Source organism: Camelus ferus, chromosome X (genome assembly GCF_009834535.1).
Source record: "Camelus ferus isolate YT-003-E chromosome X, BCGSAC_Cfer_1.0, whole genome shotgun sequence".
NCBI classification, from domain to species: Eukaryota; Metazoa; Chordata; class Mammalia; order Artiodactyla; family Camelidae; genus Camelus; species Camelus ferus.
The window spans coordinates 52,250,031-52,270,270 of record NC_045732.1 but is presented as its reverse complement, the minus strand read 5'-3'; the positions used below and the strand labels follow the sequence as shown (position 1 = coordinate 52,270,270).

At 33.2% G+C, this 20,240-nt stretch overlaps 1 protein-coding gene across 4 annotated transcripts in view; it reads right to left on the bottom strand.

Moving 5' to 3' along the window:
- Positions 1-2,333: 2,333 nt before the first annotated feature.
- Positions 2,334-20,240, bottom strand: part of BRWD3 (bromodomain and WD repeat domain containing 3) — a 120,347-nt gene continuing 102,440 nt past the window's right edge. The window contains exons 34-41 of one of the 4 annotated variants that reach the window (XM_032474383.1): positions 18,279-18,335; positions 16,829-16,969; positions 15,859-15,930; positions 13,407-13,559; positions 12,290-12,453; positions 11,821-11,918; positions 11,123-11,275; positions 2,334-8,032 (exon numbers count right to left, since the gene is read on the bottom strand). In XM_032474383.1, the coding sequence (XP_032330274.1) occupies positions 7,278-8,032; positions 11,123-11,275; positions 11,821-11,918; positions 12,290-12,453; positions 13,407-13,559; positions 15,859-15,930; positions 16,829-16,969; positions 18,279-18,335 (1,593 nt within the window). In that variant the 3' untranslated portion in view covers positions 2,334-7,277. Of the gene's footprint in view, positions 8,033-11,122; positions 11,282-11,820; positions 11,919-12,289; positions 12,454-13,406; positions 13,560-15,858; positions 15,931-16,828; positions 16,970-18,278; positions 18,336-20,240 lie in introns of all 4 variants that reach the window. The other 3 variants (XM_032474384.1, XM_032474382.1, XM_032474385.1) reach the window with 3 other exon arrangements.

Here is a 20,240-nt window from a genome sequence, read left to right as displayed (position 1 = left end):
GTACCATCAACAAAACGAAAAGACAACCTAAAAATGGGAGAAAATATCTGCAAATGATGTGACAAACAAGGGACTTGTTTCCAAAATATACAAACAGTTCATACAGCTTAATATTAAAAAAAAAAACTCAATCAAAAAATAGGCAGAAGACCTAAATAGACATCTCTACAAAGATATTCAGATGGCCAACAAGCCAATGAAAAGATGCTCAACATCACTAATTGTTAGAGAAATGCAAATCAAAACTACAATGAGATATCACCTTACACCAGTCAGAATGGCCATCATTAAAAAGTCCACAAATGATAAATGCTGGAGAGGGTATGGAGAAAAAGTAACCCTCCTACACTGTTGGTGGGAATGTAAATTGGAGGACAGTATGGAGATTCTTCAAAAAACTAAAAATAGACTTAACATATGATCCAGCAATCCAACTCCTGGGCATATATCCAGAGGAAAATATAGTTTGAAAAGACACCTGCACCCCAATGTTCATAGCAGCACTACTTATGATAGCCGAGACATGGAAACAACCCAAATATCCATCAACAGATGACTGGATAAAGAAGATGTGGTGTGTGTGTATGTATGTACACACACACACACACACACACACACACACACACACACACACACACACAGGAATACTACTCAGTCATAAGGATAAAATAATGCCATTTTCAGAAACATGAATGGACCTGGAGATTGTCATTTTAAGTGAAGTCAGAAAGAGAAAAATACTGTATATCGCTTATATGTGTAATCTAAAAAAATGACACAAATGAACTTATCTACAAAACAGAAACAGACTCACAGACATAGAACAAACTTATGGCTACCGGGGGAAGAGGATGGGAAGGGATAAATTGAGAATTCAAAATTTGCACCTCTTGATGAGTGATGGAAATGTTAGGTATCTTGATTGTGGTGGTGGTTTCATTGGTGAATACATCTATCAAAATCCATCAAATTGTAACTCTGAAGTGTGTGTAGTTTACTGTACAAGGAATCACACCACAATAAAGATGTTAAAAAAAAATCTTTGGGAAAACACTGACACCATAAATAGCTCATTTTATTTAATGTTGTATTTGGTTTACCAGCAATATGTAGCATAAAAAATCTTTAAAGTATTTATATAAGGGAAAGAAAGGAAGCAACTGTCAGTGTATGGGCTTAAATATACACAGAAAACTAACTCACAGGCTCAGTGTATTGGTTTCCATTTATTTTGTGCATTTTTGGAAAGTAGCTTTAAATTGTCAGGGGCATATAACTGAGAAAGAGGGTAGAGAGCACTCTACCCTTGACCTTCTAAACTAGGAAAAACAATGGCTCTTCTGAGTACTTCTGTAATATTTTGTTATAAAGATTCTTTACTTTTCCTAAAAAACCTGCAGGTGAAGTCAGAAAACATCAAAGCCTGCTAATAAATAATTTTTAATATACACTTTTATATCTTTAAAGAGGACTATCTTTAACCAATCAAGCAACTACACACAAATACCAAACATCTGTATTTCAACCTCCAAATATTGCAAAAATTTGGACTACTTTCATAGTCATAGAATACAATACCAGAAGGCAAAGGTGTTGTGTTTTTTTCTAAATAACTTATTTCTTAATTTTAAATACACAAAACAAGACAGTCCAGTCTTTGGTCTTACTTACCTTGAACCTAATGGAGTTCTTACCATTGGGAAGAAAATTCTGAGTAACCATTTAGTTGCATAAATGGGATGAATTGCTTTTGCTGGGGCTTTCAGTTCCTGGATCAAAAGTTACCTCTCACCTTACTTCACTCCCTCCTTCACTTACATTGAATTAAAGTACCATTTATAATATAGTTAGGCTTCTGTGAGCAATTTTACTATAAATAAAAATGTCAGAGATTCATAGTTCAGCTGCTAAAATGTATAAGCCATGAAGACATTAGAAACCTATTCATTTCAAACAGATTTCTCAACAAAACAAAATGTTGAATAAAACTTTGCAGGCTGTTATTTAACACACCAAGCAGCCCACATTTAAAACGTTAATATATTTATTACCTAAAAATGACTCAAAGGAATATATGCAACAACTAAGGCAAACACACACACACACACACGCACAAAACAATTTTCTTTGATAGAAAGCATTCTAGTTTCTCAGATTAAAATAATAACAATAATAAAATATTATATGACAGGAAAACAAGAAAAGAAAGGCCCAAGAGTTACAGGTAACAATCTCTGAAGCTGGATAATGGAAAGTAACTCCACATTTCTTCCTTCTTGTTAATTTATCTCCAGTACCTGAGTTGAGGCATAAAGCAGCAAGAGTGCAACTGATTCCAAACAACTTGGAATTTTATTGTAAACATCCCATAAAGAATGGCAACAAATTAGTCCAGTTATTTTTTGTCTTTGAAGATAATTGCTTATAATGACTAATAAACTGCCAAATAAAACATCTTTTATAAACCAAGCCAGTTTAGTTTACCTTTCTTTACTGAATTTTAGTTTAATGGACATTTTGTCCATATACAACATCATATCAACTATTAACTGAATGATTTTCCATCTTAAAATTTGTGGATACTCAGAACAAACATAAGGTACAGTTTTGTTATTACTTTGTAAGGGATTACAAAAGACAAGGATGATAAGTTACAGGACAAAGAAATAAATTACTGATTGCCATCACCACAGTATTGTTTAAAGAATTAACATTTGTAGTACTGCCTAATGTGTATCTGGTGACATATGTAAAAACACATTTCCCAACTGGGTTTCTAAATAGTTTTGTATGTGATTTTAAAAGTCAATTACCAATGGCGATTTTAATAGTATCAATAGTTTTATTTTTTAGAAAATACTTACAATGCATTTATGTCAAAGTCTCATATTCTAGATTTAATTAAGATAGGTATAAGAATAACAAATGGGCATACATATAAATAAACACACCTTAACTCTAAACTGCAGGGCCTTTCTACTGTACTTCTCCCGTCAATGAATCATAAATTGCCAGTCTTGTTGAAATGTGCTAAATTAGGTGCAGTCTTCATTGCAGAAAGAGAAATGAAGATAATAAATGCAAGCAAGAGAGGAATGATGGAAGAGGAAATAAGCAAGGATAAGACAATGTAATAAACAAATGTTAAGAAACTTGAGAGTAATCCATATTCCACAAAATACAGCACCATGAAAAAATTTAACTTCATAATTAGAATTTAATCAAAATTTGGTAAAGAAACTTTACTGAGAGGTAAAAACCAAAAAACATGAAAATATTTTCACACTAATTTTTAAAACAAGCCTTCAAAATGATCTTAGAATATTCTATTTTCAAAAACTTTCATAAAGCCTCATGTAACACAAAAATGTTGGGGATGAAGTTAACATTTAAAACTATGATTTGTCAAAATAGTCAAAAATTCCACTCCTTCCCCCAGAAGTAAATCATTTATTTCAGACCTCAAAATGTTGGTAATTGTTTAAAAGGCTGGATGTCAAAGTATACTGAAAATTATACTGGATGGAGGTCTCCTTTCCGTGGATGTAAAAATTCCAACTTTAAAGATAAGTACCAGTTGATAAATGTGCATAAAATAATTCCCAAGATATATAAGCAAGTAATAAGATGTTTAATTGTATCACTACCACAACATACAAATTTTGAAAAATGCTCAAAAAAGTTTTGATCAAAAAGTAAGAAGTGGCAGTCACATCTTTCTCTTTTAATCATTCTGTTATTGTCTGATGATAATCTAGGATTACAACAAAAACAACAGCAAAGATAAATCACTCAAATTTTCTTCAAAGTATTGGAAGGTTGAGTTAGATATCTGAGCACATAATTGTGCAGAATAAGATTTATGAACTTTACTCAGTTTCTTAGCCTCTGGTGAAACAAAGTGCTATATGAAAGAATTCTAGCAAAAGTCTGGGCTCTGGGAAGGGAAACAGAAAAACACACAAAAGAAGGGAAAACTGAATTTAAAAAATAGAGCAACACATGTACACAACAAAACCTAGATTGTTTATCTAGAAGGCATAATGATATGGAAGATCAAGCAGTATATATACAGGCTAAGCGCTTTACAACAGAAGCAATGAACTGGTAGACAGTGAATACGGCTGCCTTCCATACAAATTTCTTTTTTTTTTTAAATATCTGAGATAAAGTGTGTCAAGTTGGAAAAAATCTACATACAGGCACACATATGTGTGCACGAACACACACACACACAAATTTAGTCATTACACTAATAGGCTAGTGAATGTTTTGGAGAGCATCCTATTGCTGGAAGAGATACACACAGCAAGCCATAGAAGAAACACACAATTCTGTTTTCATAAATAGATACACATGCTAAGATCTTAAAGCTGGGAATTAAAACATTATTAGTATTCATGAGAAATATTACAAGTTATTGACTATCAACATCTAGCATAGGAATAGGCTTGTACATGTATATGCTCTCAAGGACCTAAATTTAAGTGTTTTTTCTTAGCAATTCATTTAAGATTTAGACGTCACAATTCTTAGCTCATTTTCTACTTGCTTTTCTATGGCTAAACCCAGATCTTATTTAGGTTTAAAGGACCTCTAAAAAATTAAAGTGATAAAATATTCAATGTGATACAAATTACAACACATTCACAGGAGGTGGTGCTACAAAAAAGGCAAAGTATAAATTGGGGGGGGGGGAAGTCCAGATATAAAAGTAAAAATACTGTCTTCCAAACTTTTATTTTCACACTTATTAAAATAATTTGCATGCAAACAGAAAATGATCTGTTTGTTTTGTAATAAATGATAACTATGCCCATCTAACCTACCCTGATGACTAACTCTTTAAATCCTAATAACTGAAATCAACATTACAGCAAAATGCTGTTCACTAGTATTTTCACAGTATTTCACTACATATAAAATATGCTTAAAAATGTCTTCAGCCTTATTATTCTAATTATCTAACCCTAGAAAATCTTGACATTTGGGAAATAAATGTGCCATTTTTATTTTTCAAAATAAATTATAAATAAAGCTTGAGATAGCTAAATCACACAAATGGCAATTCTTCTACATTTCAAGAGGTCAGCTCTTCATAGAAGAATGTCAAACAAATTTCCACACTAAAATGATACACGTAATACACATTTGGGTAAATCCATGAAGGTGAGGAATATGTTACTTTGAATACGGTAGGCCAAAGTGTTACTGATTCCAGGAAAACACAGGCACAAACTTAGTCTAAATGTCCAAGAGATGAATAACTAAAATAGTACATTTTAGCAAAAATCAAAAGCAGAGTTTCAACATGAAGATTTTTGAATCTGTATTATGGTCAAAAGTGGCAGCTGAATTACAACCAGAAGTAGTTTTGGTTTACTGAAAAGAAGACTACAACAACAACAAAAATATCAGCTTGATCTGTCCAGTAACAGAAATTAGTTCATTAACAATTCACAAAACTTTCTTAAAGCCTGAACATCATTTCTACTGCAAGTGAAAATTGCTTAAAGATGTTAGTACAAGAATAACCCTTACCCAACCCAACCAAAAAAGCAAAGTTATGTGTGTACTCCTTCCTCTGCACTTACAGATTTTCAGATGCATGAAATGACTGAAAGCATGAGACAAACATATTAGCTTAAGAAATATCCTGGGATTACTAAAGCATACACTAAGAAGTTTCTTTTATCCCACAAGTCTGATCTATGTGCAACAAATATGTTGTTACAAAAACAGAGATCGGTATCATCCTTCTCACCTCAAAAAACTAAGTATCTAACAAATTAGCAAATTTGCAATCTCTCAAATTTGAGGAGTAAAATTGATCTTGAAACTCAAACTTGCTTATGGAACCATGTGCACTCTACTGCTGTAAACAAGACCATAGGGTGGATTTTTTTCATCTATAAAATAATGACTGAAAATAGTGTGCAGTGCAATGAGGTTCTTTTCTGAAAGATTATAACAGAAGAACCCTTTGGAATGGTAATGAGCAGAACCTATTAAAGTTGATTCAAAATATTAGCTAGCCAAAACATTCCAACTCAGATTAGGTGCTGTGTTACATTTTAAAATTCAAAATCAGTCACTCACAGCTGTTAAATAAGTGGTAGCAGAGATACATAAGCAGTAGATCAAGTCTACTTACACAAATATGTTCTAAGAAAAGCCTAATAAGGTAGACTATACTATACTTAAGAAGTTTAATTACAACTATTAATTTGAGAGCCAATACAATTATTAACAACTTCTCAGCTTATAACTTATGAGAATTCATTCCTACCAAGCTTGTTCTATTTCTCCTTAGTCAGTAATGAATAACAGCATCTATTTTTTCTTAATGTTTCCAGTAGTTGTAGTTAATAGAGGTAGCTGAGCTACTATTCAGTTATTCTTTGTGGATGAGGATTTTTCAAATGTTTAAGTTATTCTTTAAGCTACACAAGTTCTATTAATGCAATAAAATATAATAGGAAAAAGAAAATGGATGCAAGCAACTTTTGCATTTGGCACCTTGTCTAGATTGATACCTCAAGTATTCTTTTTTAATAAAGTTAATGCACACATCAGGACACACCACAAAGATTTGCTACATATTTACAAGGCACCAACCCTTTCTCACCTTTAACATGAATTAAGCAGATCAATGAGAAGCATATTAAGAACCCCCCACCCCCCACAAAACTGTAGTATAAATATATACTTCAGTTCAGTACAATTCATGAAAGTTTGGCCTGGGAAAAGTAAAATAATCCAGATCGTTCTTACAATATAGAAACTGTAAACATTTAATAGCTGCCTTTAGGATTGGTGTATTGTGCAAAAGTCATTATTACTGGTACAGGAATCAAAATGGCAAAAACAAACTATATAAAACTCTGTAAGAAGGTGCTATACTTCTGTGATACAAAAGCAAAAGAGGGATATTCCATTGAGATAAAAATGTTATGCTACTCTTAAGAAGCTGAATGCTTCTTTAATGTAGTAAATCTGTAGTGTGTCTATGGTGTGTGTGTGTGTGTGTGTGTGTGTGTGTGTGTGTGTGTGTCTACAGAATTTTTTTAACTTTAAGGCCTAATGAGTAAGGCTTGTTTCAACAAATGAAGTGTGGAGATCAAAAGTCTTGAAACAAATGTATACTGGCATAATGGAAAAGCACCAATGTGAAAGGAAGCAGAAGTCCCCACACAACTTGCTTTGTAGATTTCCTGGTAAATTCCCTGCAGTAGAAGGCCATTGAATTTTTTAAATTATTCTAAATTTATTAACTGTTAATAATTCCATCCCATGAGATGGCTAACCCTGGCTTTTTCTGTCATTTTACGCACTCTGCCTGATCTGGATGTACCAAGATTCAGAGGATCTTCAGTGGACACAAAATTGTCATTATCAGAATCATCATTATATAAAACAGTCCTCCTGCCTTGGTTTCTTGTTTTAATTCGAGGCAGTCTACTAAAACGTCCTGAAAACATGGTATCAAATTCATCATCTGCAATACGTGCACGTTTGGCTCTGGAGGCTCCTCTAGAAGCACCTCTTCCTCCTCTCCCTCTCCCTCTCCCTCTCGTGCCACCTCCACCTCTTCCTCGACTGCCTCGTCCCCTGCCTCCTCTTCCTCTGCCTCCTCTACTCCATCTACCCCATCTGCCCCATCTGCCTCTTCCTCCTGTGCCTCTTGTCTTCCAGTTTCTTTTTCCATTGGCATATTGCTTTCTGAGTTTTCTTTTAGGCCTAGTTTGTATAAATTTGCTATAGTCATGGTCTCCATCTACGTAATCTTGATCAGTTCTGGAAGTTGATTCAGAGTCAGAATCAGAACCACAGGTACTTTCAGAACTTAAACTGGATCCTAACTCTCCACTCTCTGAGGAAGATAAATGTGATTTCTCTTTTGTTTCTTTTTTCTCTTTCTCTTCTCTTCCCATGCTTTCATCTTCTTCTGATGCACTAAGTAGCTTTCTCTTGATGCCTGTCCGGGGCTCTCTGCCATCACCATTTGTAAGGGGTCCATCAAGGGAGTGATCTAAATCAAGACGAATGATTTTTTAAAGCTTTGACACTGATTAAGATAGTTATTTAAGTTCAAAAGTAAAATAAACAGTCTGTCAAAAAGTATTCGGTGCCCAAAGATAGATGTGATAAAATCATGGAGAGTGCTGGAGTATGAATTTAAATAAGTTGGAAACGGAAAATATTAAAGTTTTAATTTTTGTCTGCTTTTTGCAGGGGATGGGGGGCAGTATGGAGGGATGATGGGTGGTGAGGTAGCTATACAGAAATTTTAAGGGCTAGAGCTCTAGAAGTAATTATCTGGGAACATGTATTAGAATAATTTTATTCATTCATTCAATGAACAGATTGCCTACTATGGGCCAGGCATAGTTTGAAGCTTGGAAAATGGCAATGAGACAAAGTCATTCCTCTTTGAATTTATATTTCAGTAGGAAAAGCTTGATAGACAATGAAATGAACAAATAAACAATATAATTTGAAGTAATAATATGGGCTATAAAGAAAAAGAAAAGTGAGTAAAAAAGAGCGCAAATGTATGTATGTTTGGGGGTGCTATTTAGATAGGGAAGACTTCTGCTGAACTAGTATTTGAGTAAAGAACTGAATGAAATGAGATCTGGGGAAAGGACATTTCACTGGAGAAAACAGAAAATCAGTGTAACTAGAGTGGAAGAGAAAAACCATACTTTTTCAGGAGTAGTAGTAGATGACTGTCAGTGGAGGGTTTTAAAGCTGGAGAATGAATAACAGGATCTAATTTAAATTTATACAAGAGTGGTATGGTTGCTGTATAGAGAACAGAATACAGACAGGGAAAGATAGGAAGCAATGATCAGTTGGGAGTACAATGCAATAGCTTAGGTAAGATATGATGAGGGATGTACTAAAAGAGGTGATAAGAAGTGATTAGATTTAGAATATTTCCTTCTAGAGGATCCACCAGAACCAACCTTTAAAGTTCAAACTGACAGGAACTGCTGACAGATTGGATGTCAAGTACAAAGCACAAAATGAAGGTCAACTCCTACATTTTATGGCCTGAGCAACTGGGTGAATGGTAGAGACATTTTGCTAGGTTAGAGAACAATAAAGAAGGAATAGGTTTGTCAAGCTGGTAGAAAAAAAAAAAATCAACATTGCAGTTTTAAATGCTATTAGAAATCCAAGTAAAGACATTAAAAAAAAAAAAAGCAGGTAGATATACCAGTCTAGAAACCAAAGGAGCCTCTATATAGAGCTGGAGATATAATTTTGGAAATGTTCAGTAAACAGATAATATTTAGGGCAAAAAAAAAAAAAAACTGAGAGAGTTCATTGAGAGAGTAAGTAAAGAAAAAGAAGGTAGCCAAGGACTGAGACTTGGGATATTCCAACATTTAAAGGTAAAGAAAAACTGGCAAAGATAAGTGAGGTAGGAGGAAAACAGGAGAGAGAACTGCAAAGATTGGAGAGAGCAAAGAGGAGGGTTTTGTGGTAACTGCAATTACAAGATTAGTCTAATAGTCTAGGTGTTATGGACTGAATTGTGCCCCCCACCCAGAAATACATATGTTGAAGTCCTAACCCCCAATATGACTGTATTTGGAGACAAAGCCTTTAAAAAAAAAAGTGGGAAACTGCAAATAAGAGGCACAAAAGGCAGAAGAAAAGAAAAAAATATAGAAATATAAGAGAAACAGAGATATAGGAGAATCAGTAGAGTATAGAAGCCAGGCAGGGAGTAGAGTTCCTAGGGGGGTAGTCAATAGCATGGAATGATATGGAGGGATTGAGGAGATGGGGACTAACAAAAGAACACTTGCTGGTCACTGAAGATTACCAGTGATTCTGGGTAAAATAGCTTCTGGAGAGTGTTGAGGGCAGAGGCCAGACTACAAAGGGTGAAGAAATGTTTAGATGGAAAGAAAACAGAGGTAGGAAGTATAAGCTACTCTTTCTAAAAGCTTGACAGTGAAGGGAAGGGCAAAAAGAGATGGAAGTGCAGCAGGATCAGAGGAGAGGGTAAAGATATAGATTGGGAAGAATAAAGGCACTAATTCTTTTAAAGTAATCACATGTTTCAATATTTCACAAATAATCAGTAAAATATATCTTTATAGTGTCTATTTTTAAGTTATTTGAAACTTCAATAATAATGGATAAGTTACTTAATCTTTCACTAAACATTTATATAAAATAAAAATGTATTTCAATAAAGATACTTGTAAAAGCATATTAACTACTATTCTTCACAAACTTCAAATAGATGAACAAATTAGAACTTTCTTTGAACATGTTCAGGGCCCAAAATATAGGACTAGGTATAAGAAGAAAGTTTATATAACAATAATAACCTTAAAATATTTATAACTGATTCCCCTAGACATGATTCAAAACGGATGTACCTGATAATGAATGATTAGATCAGTTATTTCTTTTTAAGCAGTGAAAACTGTCCTCCAAATAAGTTATATGGAAGCTCATCAAATGAAATAAAAAACAGAGTTGTACAGGTTGAATGGGAAAGCTCTTCTGAGAATTCCTGAAGTACTTAGTGGATTACCCAGAAACACGTAGGGCAGTCTGAAAACCCCTAAATGACTGAGACAGTAGGCTCCAAAGGAAGAGAATATCTGAGTTATATAACTGGAAAACCAACGGAAGATGGTAGGTGGGTGTTGACTGAAAGAAGGCTCATTTTCAACACAAATCCTCTTGTAATGGGGCAGCCCTTAAAAATATGAATCCTATTTAAAGATGATTTTGGAAAAATGTTTTTCCTTTCTTATTAATACAATTTAATAATACAAAGAATCCTGTGTCTAACTGTCTGGTTTTTATGTGTTGGGGGAAAGATCTCTTTATTTTTTCCTCCCTATTCATTTTACATTTTATTTTTAAAAGACTAAGATATGTTTAAAAGACTAAGATATGTTTGGAAATCCACCCATTCCTATTTGTGGATATGAAATCCTATCTGACCCAAATTTGACAATATTAAAATCCTCATAAACTATAAGGACATGCTAACTTTATGACCTAAACACATCAGCTTTTAAATGAGCTGTTTGCCATCAAAAAGGAACAAAGAATAAATGCTCTGGCCATATTTATTTCTTACCTTGTTTAACAGGCAAAACTCTATTTCGAAATGATTTGGCTTTTCCTGGGTCATGGCTATTTCCACTTCGGCTATATCCACTGAAGCTCGATGAAGAAAATGGCCCATCCGGTTCATCATCTAGTAAATACAGTGAAAGCCCTTCAGCAGCATCTGAAACTTACATTTAAAAAGACTGTAAGGTTAACATAATTATGTTTTCAGAAAAGTTAAACAGGTTGTTTTTAAAACTATATCTCACTCAGTTATTTAACTCTAACATCAAAATTACAAGTTGTCTGAAGGAGGAAATATGAATATTTTGAGAAGAAATGTTTTATCACATCATTAAACTTTCAAGCATAGAATATGAGAAAAACTTGTCCAAGGAAACCATCTCCCCACATAATGAATCTTCAATTCAATTGTAGATGAGTGGTCTGAGACACTATAGATGTTAAAAAATTACAGAATTTAAAAATTACGTGACTTTAAAATTCACCTAGTCTTAACACCGTCATTTTAAAAATGAAGAAACTAAATCCTATGACTTAATGTCATACCTAGGGCCACACAGATAGAAGAACTGGAGATAAAATGCAACTTTTCTACATCTAAATCCATTGTTCTTTGTACTATAAACCACACTGCCTCTTCGATATCCTTAGTACCATTATTAAACTAAAATACAGAACATCATAAACAAAAGACATACTTACCAGGAGATGAGAAAGGAGAGCTGGTCCTGGCATAAGACACTGAGGTATTCTGGTCATTTTTAGGCTGCAACTTCATTTGTTTCTGTTTCCCTTTTGGACTACAAGTGAAAATAAATAAAATAATGAACATTTTCTATTAGCAACATAATATGCTAGAGACAATACGATACAAAATGCTTAAGTTGACCAAAGGAGAAATAAAATATAATTTAAGTGAAATGCTTCAAACTGGTAATAGGACAAAGTTAAATTTCAATCATTAATTTTTTAGAAAAAAAGTTTTGGTATAGTAAAATCCACATAAACAAAGCTTTGAGTTACCAGCTCCATCTTTACACAGATGTAAGAGTTCTTAAAAAAAAATCTCTTGAGTCTTGGGATCCCTTCAAAGTAGCCAATAAACTTTAAAAAATGAGTAATACACATAAAATGCTTTGAAAACACAAACTGTGACATCAATGTAATGTACCTAGGAGCTCTGCTACTAGATAATGAACTGCTGCTGCTTCTTAGACGTTTTCTGTACCGTGGCCTTCTCCTCTTCTGACTCTGGATTGCTGACTTATATTCAGAGATGATATTTTTAATATGACTTTCAAATAAGGCAGATAATCGCAGTGTCATGCTATAGATCTGAAAAGGTAGAAATTAGTCATTTTATCAACTACTCTAATTATATCAAAATAAAAAGTATAAACCTGCCTGGACCAATATCAGCATCATCCTTTCAGACAAAATATATGTGCTATATCATACACTAGAAAAATTCTTCCTGAAGAAGTAAAACAAGGTACCATTTTCACCTATATATTAATCAAGATTTCTATAAGATAATATCCATTGTTGGGAAGGATAGGAAAAAACATTCTCATACACGGCCAATGGGTATTTTAACTGGAACAATATTCTAAAGACAATTTGCAGTACATGCCAAAACTTTAAAAATATACATATCCTTTGGCAAACAATTTTACTTCTAGAAATTTATCCTAAGGAAATATCAGAGAATTACACATACAAAATAATTATGTTCAAGGGTCAAAGATGTTAGCCACAGCATTATTCATTTAAAGTGAGAAACAAAAAACAACCTAAACCTCTAGCATCAGGATACTGGTTAAATAACAAACCCGCCTATACAGTAGAATACAATGGAAACATTAAAACTTCTGTTTTTAAAGAGTAATAATAAAATGGGAAAATGTTCATAATACATAAGTTAAATAAATACTGTCAATCACTTTTACTTATCAAATTATTTACTGGACATAGTAAAGAGTACTCAAATTTCTACCACTCCTTTCTTTGATTTCTTTTTGGTAAATATAACTATTGCTTAAGAATAAAGAAAAAGCAGGTAGAAGAAAGGAAGAGGGGCTTAATTTCAGAATGATCTTGCTAAATGTATCATTAATGCATGCCTAATAAACAGTTTCAGAGAAAGTACTGAGAATCAAACTTCAATAACTATGTCAAAATAGTAGTACATATTTGTTTTGCAATTTTAAAACTAGTGAAAGAAAACTGCCTGACATATATAACTAAATGCTTAGGTAATTAATCCACCTAATATTTGTTTTTCATACCCTTGACTTTTTATTAGAGGTATAAGCTTTGGAGTTGCTGAATATTTGGCGAACATCCTTATAAAATTCCAGAGGACTACCATAGTTTCCTGCTTCCAAAGTTTCTTTCACAGTGCTGAAGTCCATAGGAGTATCTATAACATCTTGATTATCCTACAAAGAAGAATGTGTTATTAAACACGCAGTCTGAGTAACAACACTACATAATACAATGGTACTGAGATTTGCACCACCAATCCACCATGAAATAAACACACCGCTCTTCAATCTGCCAACTACCTCCCCCTAGCTTCAAACCATCCATTTAATAGAGCTCTTCTGGTGGCTCAGGAAAATAGCAGGGGTCTGTGTGAGGGCCTTGGCTCTCACCCTGCAATGGATAACGAGATGACTCTTTCAAGGAACAGAATACAAAATGCACAGCCACTGGCTTCATCTCTACAAAGCTAGGAGTATCTTGTAAATATGTAGCTAATTTGTGACATGGAACCATTTAATTCTATGTCAATAATCCCATCTTCAGCCTTTGTTGAGCAATTTGCCAGAGACTTGGCATGCGGGGATTCTACCCAAACTGTCATTAGTTGAAGGTCAAAGTCAAAGTGGCCATGTCTGTGCCTTTCTTCTTTTTGTTTTTTAATAAATGTGATACTTTTGCTTGCTCCATCTCATAGATTCACATTAGTTTCATTTTGATTAATTAGGAGAGGGAAAAGACTCTTTTAACCCAGATCTTTCAAGTCTACTTAAGATAGTCGTAGGGTTAGCATATGGAATTTCATAAGATATTTGTGAGGTTATCATATGAAATTACATCTGAAATTTATACTTATATATACCACAACTACCAATAACAATACCAATTTTGAAAAAAATACCTTTATTTCATTCTTAACCACAGTTCCTCATTCATGGGAATTTTGTACATGCTAGGCACTGCACAACTTCTTAAATCTTGGCTTAAGATTGGACAATAATACTTAAGATTGGGCAATAAGATTTCATGACCTAACAGAGATTTGTGTGAAAGACACAGCAGAGTTATAAAAAGTATTAAACATTTAAAAAGCAATGATATTTTGTGTTTTAAGTTAACAAAATCAAGGTGCATTTTTATTTAATCCTCAGAACCATTTTGAGAGGCAGGTATACCCTGAGGTTTAAAACAGCTAACTCAACTAATGTTGTATGTTTAAAAAGTGGCAATGTAAATTTTTTTGAATACATTTTAAAGAGAGTTTACAGGAATTATTTCTGAAAGAGAACTTTCAACAATTAAATTAAAAGAATAGTAGATTTTGGGGATGTAAGTAACTAGGTATAAGTCTGTGGAGTTGGTAATTACCATGTACCTATAATGACAGAGGAATAGAAAGAGATCCTTAATGCAAAAAAAAAAAAATGACAGTAGAAATTATATTCTCAATACATACATTCTTCAATCTCCTACCCAGTCCATTCTTAACAGTTCTGGATAAAAATGATGCACTTTTTGCTAGTTAACCTGTCATCTGATGACTTTATATTGTACTGAGCTAAAAATTGTTCACTTATTTCTTCTCATCTGTCCCTTTTCAACTAAATAGAAAAAAATACATACTTTCATGGCAGCCCTTCAAAAATGTGAGGAATGTTACCATATCTTTATTCTTCTCTTCTTTGAGTTAAATATTCCAATTCCTTCAAAAGTATATGACAAGGTTTCCTCATCTGTCACTGCCTTGACTACAATACCACCTAACATCTGCATGATATTTTACAGTGTCTAAAGCTGTAATAAATGTATTTTAGAGTGAAAACCACAGTCAGTATTAGAGCCTTTATCATATTTAGAATCATTAAGAAGTAAAAGCACAACATTTCTCTCAAAGGAGGAGCCAAAGGGGCAGAAGAGAGGTATTATAAAAAGAGAGAAAATATTTTTGCAATTATGAGAAACCATAATTGATTTTAATGTATCTTTTAAAATTTTTTTTGCTTAAATCATAAAAAAACAAAAGTGTATTCTCACATAGTATGGCTTATGAACCAAAGATTTTCACAGAGGAAAAATATTGGAACTTTGTGTATTATGATGACCAAAACTCAGAAGACCTAGTCACTCTGCTGAATGAAGTCCCAGTGGGAATAATCAATTGCAATTACAGATATAATTATGTTGTGTAATTGATGTTTTTGACTCTGCTACAGTGGGTTTATATCTATAGAAACAAACATCTACGCAAATATTATAAAGAACACTCTTGAGCACATGTTGATTTAAATCAGCTCATGTTGATTTAAAAAACAAAAAAACAACCAAAAAATCAAACAAAGGTAAAAAGAGAGTGAGCAGAGTTGGAAAATAGCTTTATAAAATATAAAAGGTTCATTTCATTATGGAGATTTTAAAAAGTAAAACAATACAAAACAACCAGAATATATATAGCTTTTTAGAGACTACTAGGCCTACCTCACAAAAAGATGGGTCTTGTTGTTCTAGAATAACTGACTCAGAGGATTCACCCTCTTGTTCTTGATGGCCCTATTAGGGTAAAGAAAATATATTGTGTTTCCAGACTGCCAAAACAAATTCTCAAGACTTGCAATGCAATTATGATTTAATGCTCAAAGATCCATAAATAGGAATTATGCTTTCACTGACTGTAATTTAAGATGAAGGAATTCTACATTCACCATTCTCCTCTGCTATGAAAAAATAAGACTAGTTTATTCTACCCAAACTCTCTACAAATAAAACAAACAAAACAAAACAAAACAAAGACAAGCTTTGTTGAACATAATTTTATTCCTTATTTGAATGACAATTTTTCCCAACTGAAACTTGTGTATGCAGAGAATACTGATGCTTACTAATTTCTGAGGATGGTCTGATGTATTTCTGAAATATTGCTGTACCATTTCTCTGAAAAAGTTAAAACAGATTTGCTAGTCAACATATAAATATATATACTCCTAGAAAAGGAATCCTATAATCTAAGTTCTCATGCTTTTATCTTTGATGAAAAGTAATATAGTGTATTATTTACTCTAAGTGTTCATATTGGATAACATATTTAGTATAAACAGGTCTGACATATGTTACCAAGAGTCTCCAGTGTGTAGAAGTGTATTAGAACTTAGTAAAATGCATTAACAAATATCTAAAGTAAAAGCAGGAAGGAATTACAAGGATATGTAGATTGAAATTTGGTTTACAACTGCATAATTTACACACAAAGTACACGTCAGGCATTTTTCAAAGTCATAAGTAATCAAACTACCCATTTTCACAATTCAAAGATACACCAACAAGGAAGGAAGAGGAAGGAAGGAACAAGGAAGGAAGGATGAAAGAGGAAAAGAGGATCTTAACTAGATCTTACCATGGACAGTGATGGGAAATTACATATTGGCAATTACTGAAATAACTGTATGCTTACTGGGTAGGAAAGATGATCGGATGGCTGTCGAAATGGCTCTGAGTCTTCACGTTCATAAATGAGGCCCAACAGCTCTTTGCACTGTTTTCTCCAAGCATCAGGATTACACTTTAACGACTGTCTTCTGCCTCGGCATTTGACCTGCAGATTTAACAGAATTATACCTAAAAGCTCTTTCCTTAAATATTCATTGATTTTCTCTTATCCTCTTGATGTTAACATATCTATATAAGATGGAGTAGCTGCTATTTAAAAGTTTCTTAGTTTAATTTAGACATCATTTCCCCTCACACAAAATAAACAAATTAAAAACTAGATATTATATTCATGAAATAGCAAGATATCTAGTATTCTGAATTCTCATTTTAAGAAAATCTAAACCTCAAATATGAAATTTTTTTGCAGGGGGGAAGAAATTAGGTTTATTTATTTACTTGGTTTTCCAATAGAGATACTGGGGATTGAACCCACAACCTCATGCATGCTAAGTATGCACTCTACCACTTGAGCTATACCTTCCCCCTAAACCTCAAATAAAACACAGATGAACAAACTTTAATTTTCTATACAAGGCTAATAATTTTAATGCCTTAATTTTTGCTTGTAGTTAAGAATATTTGACAATGGCACCATAATTTTCTCAAAATAACACTTGACCTATATGTGTATAAATATATATGTGTGTGTGTGTGTGTATATTTATTTATTTAAGCAAATCCTTTGTGGTCAAAATACATTCTGGCCTTTACAATTTGATTCCTTTGTTATATGATCTCTTTCAGTATTTGAAAGGAAACTTTTCCTTATATACAACAAATGTTTGTCTATTATCATAGAGGGGAAGTGTGCAGAACAGAGTTAACATAACAGACCTGAGGCTATCTTTAGCAGGGCTTGCTTGTAAGGTTGACCCTTAACTGGCATCTGGGAACGTGGCACTTGAACTCCTTCCTAAATAAGAAAGGTGGTTTACTGTGCCCACATTGTTTATACAAACAATGTGATTTGTGCTGAACACCCACTTTCCTATATATTTCCTGTGCTTTCCTGCATTCTGAGAGTCTGTAATCCTGGCATGTGCTGCTAGTCAGATGGTTGTCTACATAACAAACTCCCAATAAATTCAATACATTTCTTGGAAACTGAGTCTAATCACATACATGTAGCTACATTTTCATTGTGGAGGAAGTGTGTACTCTGTGTGGTCCCTCAGAGGAGACAGAGTATAAAGAAATGTGCATATGGATTTCTCCAAACGCTGCCTGTATCTTTTTCCCTGTGATCCAGCTATATATCTTTACTATGTCACTTAGCAATGAGTTAACAACTATATATACTGAGTTCTGTAAGTCTTTCTAGCAACTCTCCAAATATTCGGAGCTGTACTTAGGGATCCCTGACATAGGAAGTCTGAAATTGTTTCTTATCAGCAGTTCATTTATTCACTCACCCTTCTTCCAGATGAAGTACCAGGACCATCTGAATCTAAATCAACCATTTCTGTATCCTAAAATTGAAAGGGAAGAGCCAAAGAAGATATTAAGTTACAATCAAAGTCTTACAAGTTAGATAAACATTTACAAAGAAATGGCAATTAACTCCCTCATTGGAGCAGGCAGCAGAACCAAGTTGAGAGGGGAAACTCATTCCAAACTTTACCTACATGCTGTGCACAAGTTGGAAAGTGTACTGCAAGAAGAGTAAACAAAGTTTCTCTTTAAATAAGAACAGGGAATGAGGCGGAAAGTATTTAGTGATTGGTACCTAAAGTTGCACCTAAATGCTAGTATTTCTTTTAAAAAAAACTTATTTTATATGAACTGCTAATTTAGTATGATAATCATGAATTACTCATGATTTATCTTTTGCTATTTCAAGAAATACATCTGTTTTCTATGTGTATTAAAATGTGAGATTTAATTAATATCCCTATGAAGGATAGTTTTCTTTTTTTTAATACAAACAGGCAAGGCCCACACACCACTATTTAACCTGGTGATGGTGAAGCATAGAGGTAATGCCCAGGAGAAAAGAAAAGTAGCTTATGAGCCATTGGTGTCCCTTTCTAATAAAATAAAGTTGCTGAATTATGTTTTACTCTAATTTTCCATTCTGACCCAAAGAGTGCTACTCTGAGTAGAGTAACATTTATTCATGATAAGAACTCTCAACAAGATAGGTATAGAGGGACTGTATCTCAACATAATAAAGACCATATATGACAAGCCCACAGCTAACTTCAAGATCAATGGTAAAAAGCTAAAAGCTTTTCCTCTAAGATCAGGAATAAGACAAGTATGCCCACTCTAGTTAATTTTATTTAACATAGTATTAGAATTCCTAGTTAGAACAATTAGGCTGGCAAGAGAAACAAAACGCATTCAAATTGAAAAAGGAGGAAGTAATACAGTCTCTGTTAGTAGATGACATGACATACATATAGGAAATCCTAAATACTCTACCAAAAACCTGTTAGGACTAATAAACAAATTCAGTAAAGTTGCAGTGTACATAATCAATATACAGAAATAAATTGTGTTTCTATATACCAACAAAGGAATATCAGAAAGTGAAATTCAGAAAACGATACCATTTATAATTACATCAGAAAGAGTAAACTATATTGGAAAAATTTTAACCAAAGAGGTGAAAGATCTGCACACTGAAAACCATAAGGCATTGATGACAGAGATTGAAGAATATACAAATAAATGGAAAGATAGTCCATGCTCATAGATTAGAAAAAATAATATTATTAAAATGTCCATACTACCTAAAGCAATATACAGATTCAATGCAATCCCTATCAAAATTCTAAGAGTATTTATTTTGCAGGAATGGAAAAAAATCCTAAAATTTATATGAAACCACAAGAAAGAATCCTAATAGCAATCTTGAGAAAGAAGAAAAAAGCTAAAGGCATCACTTCCTAATCTCAAACTATATTACAAAATTATAGTAATCAAAAGAGTATGGTATTAACATAAAACACATAGATCAGTGGAACAGAATAGAACACAGAAATAAACCCATAAATATTGGTCAATTAATTTACAACTAAAGAGCCAAGAATCTACAGTAGGGAAACAATAGTGTCTTCAATAAATTGTGCTGGGAAAACTGGATATCCACCTGCAAAAGAATGAAACTGGACCCCTATCTTACATTATACATAAAACTCAACTCAAAATGGATTAAAGACTTGGATGTAAGACATGAAACCATAAAACTCCTAAAAGAAAACACAGGGGTTAAGCTCCTTAACATCTATCTTGGCAATGATGTTTTTAGATTTGAGAAAATCCAAAGGCAACAAAAAGTAACAATTGCAAAAATAAACAAGTGGGGCTATATCAAACTAAAAAGCTTTTGCACAACAAAGGAAACCATCAACAAAATGAAAAGGCAACAT